The 6,983-nt window shown below is 32.5% G+C and overlaps 1 protein-coding gene and 1 pseudogene across 1 annotated transcript; both read right to left on the bottom strand.

Moving 5' to 3' along the window:
- Nucleotides 1–956: 956 nt before the first annotated feature.
- On the bottom strand, nt 957–3,878 carry LOC105564690 (venom acid phosphatase Acph-1-like). Its single transcript, XM_012017252.1, has 7 exons — nt 3,727–3,878; nt 3,486–3,596; nt 2,959–3,227; nt 2,417–2,700; nt 2,125–2,330; nt 1,590–1,882; nt 957–1,076 (listed from the first exon to the last, which is right to left on the bottom strand). The coding sequence occupies exons 1-7, from the start codon at nt 3,826–3,828 to the stop codon at nt 1,073–1,075; spliced, it is 1,269 nt and encodes a 422-aa protein (XP_011872642.1). The 5' UTR covers nt 3,829–3,878; the 3' UTR covers nt 957–1,072.
- A 547-nt stretch (nt 3,879–4,425) lies between these two features.
- On the bottom strand, nt 4,426–6,531 carry LOC105564768 (annotated as a pseudogene).
- Between the last annotated feature and the right edge of the window lie 452 nt (nt 6,532–6,983).

Below are 6,983 nucleotides of genomic sequence, written 5' to 3'. Positions count from 1 at the left end.
CCTTATCTAAAAAAGGCATTGCGAGTTCATTGTTGTCGCTTTTCCGCGATGCCGATTGACTCTCTCGAAGCTCGATTTCGATCTTGTTGCGAGTCGATTCTCTTCGACTCGCGGTTTTGACAGTTTGCATTTAAGAGGGTTATTTTGACAGTTTATGTGTCGATCTCGTTGCGAGTCGTTCACTTTGACTTGCGGTCAGTTTATGTTATGTGTATGAAGAAGGAGAAGAAAGGGAAGATAGAGAAAGGAGGAGGAAGAGACGATAAAATTAGCTTTTGCGATGACAATTAATAAGTCACAGGGACAAACATTTGACAAAGTAGGAATAGATCTTCGCAAAGATGTTTTTAATCATGGACAACTTTATGTTGCCTTTTCACGCGTTCGTACTTGGCAAGCATTAAAAGTTTATCTTGGTAATCAGCGAGGTAATAAACAAGTTAAAAACTATGTATATAAAAAAATATATACATAGTTGATTTTTTCCTTTAAATTAAAAATCAAATCAAATAAATAAAACCTATCTAGATAAGAAAGAATTATATTGAATAAGCTAGATTTTTTGATGTTATAAAAAATGTGAGACAATGATAGGATGGGATCAAATGCAAAAGAATAGTTGAAGATAAAAGTGTATAGTAAAAACAAAGTTAAATAAATAAAAATTATCAGGATAAGAGAGAATAATTTTGAATAAGCCAGATTTTGAGATTTATTTAAAAGGAACGTGATATAGAATTAATGAAAATGATAGTGCAGATAGTGACCAAAAGTGAAATTTAGTAAAAATGATAGAAAACTAAAAAGAAGAGAATAATGTTAATTGGCGTGCGCAATATAATATTTTAATGTTCTAATGTAATGTGGAAGAACAATGGCGCGCGCTTCGCGCGCGCTTTTGTTGTTCTAGTAAGCTATAAAAATCGGGTTTTTTAATAAATAAATATACATCTTTTTGACTATTATTTACAATTTTATATTTTAAAATTTATTGAAAAATACTCTGTCAACCGTCTCTCGCTTTAGACCTTGCACGGCATGCAGCGTTTTGCGGAGATATCTCCGAGTTGGATTATCTGAGACAAAAAATTCAAGAAAGACCTTAAAGTATATTAAAAATTGTAGTCTCTATCGGATGGAATTTTAAAATTTTTTATTTTTAACAAAATGGCGGACTTTTAACCGTAAAACATCGATTTTCGGCAACATTTCTTACTTTCTTTCTGGAAAAAAAAATCAAAGAATCGAAAAAAGCATCCGATAGGGACTAGAGAATTTTATAAGCTTTCATTTAAAACAAAAACAAGTAAATTGGTTGATCCGTCCTTGAGTTATCCATGGTACCGATTTTGAAAGTGCAGTTTCGAGAAAATCGCGTTTAAAGTTTTGCAACAAGGCTACAGACAGCTGTGTACAAAGCCGTTTAAAGTGCTGTAACTTCCAAACTATTTCGAATTTCAAAAAACGGCTTTGGGGTAATATTCTTAAGACATTAAGCATTCAAAATATGCAAAAAAATTCCGATTTTTTAAAGCCAAAAGAGTTCTATGCCCCCTTAAGTTAAATGCACGCTCGGATTTTTATCGTACCTTGACCGTCGTATCATAAACCGTTGGCAGTCATCTGCACCTCCCCGAACAGGCACCTTCGTAACCACAGGGCCCGGCGACGGCGCACTAGTATGGGTGCAGATGTGATACTGATCTTCTCCCGCGAATCTTTTCCTGCGAATATGTGCCAATGTCCTATTGCAAACCATTTCTTCATAAGATGGAATCAATTCTCGAGTTAGATCCACGAACTTATCGAAAGGACAAAGGGTTTCGCAACCTGGGATTGTAAGTTCGATGATACTCGGTGGAATACCTCGATAATATAAAAGCTGTAAAGTTATTACGCAGCATAAATAATTAAATTCGTTATGTATGTTCATTAATAAATAATTCAAATTGTTTCATATGTTTATGTTTTCAAAAAATGATTCTAAACATTAGAAAATTAATAATATATTTACGGTATGAACAGACTTTTTATTTTACATTCGCTTAATTTTAATAAAGAATTATTTTTAGTTATGATATCATTTACAAAGATATTTTACAAACTATTTGATATTAAACTTACCTTTACATAATACTGCGTGTTTTCTTGTAACAATTCTAGAATAACTGCGCTAGAGTATTCAGGTACATGTTGCTCGTACACATTAAACGAGTGTAATAGTCCCGCGATGTTAGTTTCGTGACCGCCATATAAATAAATTTTCGTGCTTGATAAAGGCGGATTCTGCACGGCTAGCATATTCATCAACATCGTGTTGATTATTGGACCTATGAAAAATAAGTACGAGTATGTAAAAAAGAAATCTTAGATGCTATAACCGTTAAATTATACAAAACCGTTGAACAGTTCTTACCCGAATGCAGCCTCTTTAATAAAGGAGTGGAATTTGCAATATTGTATGCAGCCACGATTGCATCGAATAGTTGACCGTCCGGGAAATATTCATGCGCCCATTTAGGAAGAGTCAGATTCATAGATGATTCTGCTACGAAAGTGTGATACAAATAATATAAATCCAGAGGCTTCTCGATCTTCTTGCCGGTTAACGTTGTCAATTTATTCATCATGTCCTCGAATTGAGACATTTTTGTTTTCGTTTCGGGTAATTCTAACACTCGATTATACTCGTTGAGATACCTGAAAATAATCTCAAATTTAAATCTCTTTATTCGTGAAATTTTCAAGTTTTAAGATATGTATATTTTGCAATCATCTTTAACATTTACGATATATTACAATCTTATTTTAATTAAAGTTATGGTTTTCTGTTATTTGTCTAAATATTTTTTATGTTCTCTATTTGCCGAGCTCTATATCAAAGAACTTACACGAATCCTTTAAACAGTTTATTGTTCGTCGTTTTATTTATTTCTTTGCAAAATTAATCATGCTTACTGTGGGCACTCATCACCTAAGAAGAAATTATCGACACTACGTTGTATATATGTCGTTGGAATCGGTTGCCAATTTAACGAGGGATTCCACCGTTGTCGAACATCTATTGGTGGAAACAAGGCGGCGAGAACGAGTTGCAGAGACATTTTCGTTCTATCATAATCCGAACTGTAACCCTGAACGAGTGTTGGCAGGTACATAGGTCCCAGAAATTCCTTATACCTGTCACTCAAAGCTATTCCTAATTCATACTCGCGCATCTTCCCTCGCTAGAAAATTGCATTAATTATTAAAATATATTAATCAATCTTAGATCATATTACGATTGAAACGAATGTAATTAATTTTCTATCATCTCTATCATTAAGTGCTAACTCTATAATATTACAAATTTGTTTAACCTATTTACAATTCAAAATTTAACCATTCACCTTTATAGAAATTAATTTTATTTTAATTCATCCTTCTCACGATATCGCTTTTTTCGGAGAATTATTCGGAAGCAAGCGTCGTTACACTGTACTTACATTGGTCAATTGTCCTAAACCTTCTGGGTAGAAGGAATAATTTAAATAGGGATCATTCGGATACATTTCGTATCCGTTGTTGTCAGGTGTCCGATCGCCATGCCTAAATACCTGTATGAAAATAGAATGTTAATAATTAGTGGGACGAAACGTTTAAATCTATTACAATAAAATTTCAAAATAATTAGACTTAACATTTACAAAATACTGAAATCGATTATTGACAAGGAATGGCACTTACCACATTTACTAACTTAAGTTCAGGTTTCGCGTCTGCGAGTAGAATAGCGTTTAAGCCGATGACTAGACTAATTGACAAATAATTGTAGAGGAACGAGACCATGTTGCTGGCACCTAATCTATTGGAGTAATGCCATATTAGGCTTATATAGTTACTTCTCCTTCGAGAATGATAAATGCCGTCGCAGCGATAAACTGATAAAAACGAGTTTCGTGTAAGCGGGTGTAAAATTATTGCATAAAATATTATACTCTTTCGTTCATGATAAAGAGATAGCTCATTTACATCAAACATAAAATAAATGCACGAAGTTGCATTGAAAGAAATATAAAAAAACCTTTAAATATTTTATTTTAATACGAAAAATAAAATTGATTATTTTTTTATACAAAAACAGATAAAGTAACTTCCGGGTGCTATGAAAATCCGTCGTGGCTTAACCAATATACATTAAATTGATTAAATCATTCGTATAAACATTATCGAGCAGAACCAAATACATGATTACTTGCCTCAAGTTTATACCGCCAGATTTTTATTTGTAAATTTAGTTGCGTCAATTTTATGTAGCACATATATGTATGTGTGTGTGTGTGTGTGTGTGTGTGTGCACGTTGTATAAAGATGTTAAAATACCCATAGCACAGCAAAATTTCAGCAATATTGTAGCAACATTTTGCGGCAAGATTGTAACATTACCTAAATGATGCAAAATATTGCTGCAATGGTAAAATGTCCGCCTGCAGAATTATAATGTAAACCGCAAACCAATTCTTCATAAGATGGAATCAATTCTCGAGTTAGATCCACGAACTTCTTGAAAGGACAAAGGGTTTCGCAACCTGGGATTGTAAGTTCGACGATCCTCGGTGGAATGCCTCGATAATGCAAAAGCTGTAAAGTTATTACGCAGGATACATAATTGAATTTGTGAGGTATTTTTATTAATAAATAATTCAAATTGTTTCATATGCTTATGTTTTAAAAAAAGATTCTAAACATTAGAAAATTAATAATATATTTACGGTATAAACATATTTTTTATTTTACATTCGCTTATTTTTTAATAAAGAATTATTTTTAGTTATGGTATCATTTACAAAGATATTTTATAAACTATTTGATATTAAACTTATCTTTACATAATACTGCGTGTTTTCTTGTAACAATTCTAGAGTAACTGCGCTAGAGTATTCAGGTACATGAACCTCGTACACATTAAACGAGTGCAATAATACCGCGATGTTAGTTTCATGACCGCCATATAAATACATTTTTGTGCTTGATAAATGCAGATTCTGCACGGCTAGCATATTTATCAACATCGTGCTGATTATTGAACCTATAAAAAATAAGTACGAGTATGTAAGAAAGAAATCTTAGACGTTATAACCGTTAAATTATACAAAACCGTTGAACAGTTCTTACCAGAATGCAACCTCTTTAATAAAGGAATAGAATTTGAAATATTGTATGCAGCCACGGTTGCATCGAATAGTGGACCGTCCGGAAAATATTCATGCGCCCATTTAGGAAGAGTCAGTTTCATAGATGACTCTGCGATGAAAGTGTGATACAAATAATATAAATCCATTTCTTCTCGACCTTCTTGCCGGTTAACGTTGTCAATTTATTCATCATGTCCTTGAATTGAGACATTTTCGTTTTTGTTTCGGATAATTGTAACACTCGATCATACTCGTTGAGATACCTGAAAATAATCTCAAATTTAAATCTCTTTATTCGTGAAATTTTCAAGTTTTAAGATATGTAGGCATATTTTGCAATCATCTTTATCATTTACGATATATTTGTCTAAATATTTTTTTATGTTCTCTTTTTGCCGAGCTCTATATCAAAGAACTTACACGAATACTGTAAACAGTTTATTGTTTGTCGTTTTATTTATTTCTTTGCTAATATTAATCATGCTTACTGTGGGCACTCATCACCCGAGAAGAAATTTTCGTCAATACGTGGTATACATATATGTCGTTGGAATTGGTTGCCAATTTAACGCAGGATTCCACCGTTGTCGAACATTTATTGGCGGAAACAGGGCGGCGAGAACGAGTTGCAGAGACATTTTCTATCATAATCCGAACTGTCACCCTGAACGAGTTTTGGCAGGTACAGTTTTCCCAGAAATTCTTTGTACCTGTGACCCAAAGCTATTCCTAATTGATACTCGCGCATCTTCCCTTGTTAGAAAATTGTATTAATTATTAAAATATATTAATCAATCTTAGATCATATTACGATTGAAACATATGTAATAATTTTCTATCACCTCTATATTTAAGTGCTAACTCTACAATATCACGGATCTTTAAAATTAATTTACAATTCAAAATTTACCCATTCAGCTTTATAGAAATTAATTTTATTTTAATTTATCCTTCTCGTGATATCGCTTTTCTCGGAGAATTATTCGGAAGAAAGCGTCGTTATACTGTACTTACATTGGTCAATTGTCCTAAACCTTCCGGATAGAAGGAATAATTTAAATAGGGATCATTCGGATACATTTCGTATCCGTTATTATCAGGTGTCCGATCGCCATGCCTAAATACCTGTATGAAAATAGAATGTTAATATTTAGTGGGACGAAACGTTTAAACCTAATACAATAAAAGTCCAAAACAATTAGACTTAACATTTATAAAATACTGCAATCGATTATTGACAAGAAATGGCACTTACCACATTTACTAATTTAAGTTCAGGTTTCGCGTCTGCGAGTAGAATAGCGTTGAAGCCGACGACTAGAATAATTGACAAATAATTGTAGAGGAACGAGACCATATTGCTGGTACCTAATCTGTTGAAGTAATGTCATTAGGCTTATGTAGTTAATTCCCCTTCGAGAATGATAAATGCCGTCGCAGCGATAAACTGATAAAAACGAGTTTCGTGTAAACAGGTGTAAAATTATTGCATAAAATATTATACTCTTTCGTTCATGATAAAGAGATAGCTCATTTACATCCCCAGTCAGAAAGTTTTTTCGCTAATAATGTATAAAAATTATATAAAGTTCAGCGTTCTCGACAAAATATTAGAATCTTACGTCATATTATTTTACTTTATATGTATAACGTCCAGAGAAATATTGTAGGTATTGTACAGATATTATATTTTTAATTTTATAATGTCATTATGTTTTTATCTTTTATAATATTGTATATATTGTAAAGTAAATTACAACAAAACGAAATAAATAATGAAAATGTAAACACGCGACTATCACGTGAATG

Source organism: Vollenhovia emeryi, unplaced genomic scaffold (assembly GCF_000949405.1).
Source record: "Vollenhovia emeryi isolate VEMERY1.0 unplaced genomic scaffold, V.emery_V1.0 DF939160.1, whole genome shotgun sequence".
In the NCBI taxonomy this organism is placed as follows: Eukaryota; Metazoa; Arthropoda; class Insecta; order Hymenoptera; family Formicidae; genus Vollenhovia; species Vollenhovia emeryi.
The sequence above is the reverse complement of the archived record's forward strand: the minus strand, read 5'-3'. Positions and strand labels throughout refer to the sequence as shown.

Excerpts from the sequence above, each read along its gene's own strand:
- LOC105564690 (XM_012017252.1), bottom strand. The coding sequence starts at position 3,828 with ATGGTCTCGTTCCTCTACAATTATTTGTCAATTAGTCTAGTCATCGGC. Across the intron at positions 3,597-3,726 it reads AACTTAAGTTAGTAAATGTG|GTATTTAGGCATGGCGATCG; the intron begins GTAAGTGCCATT and ends ATTTTCATACAG. Across the intron at positions 2,701-2,958 it reads TTAGGTGATGAGTGCCCACA|GTATCTCAACGAGTATAATC; the intron begins GTAAGCATGATT and ends GATTATTTTCAG.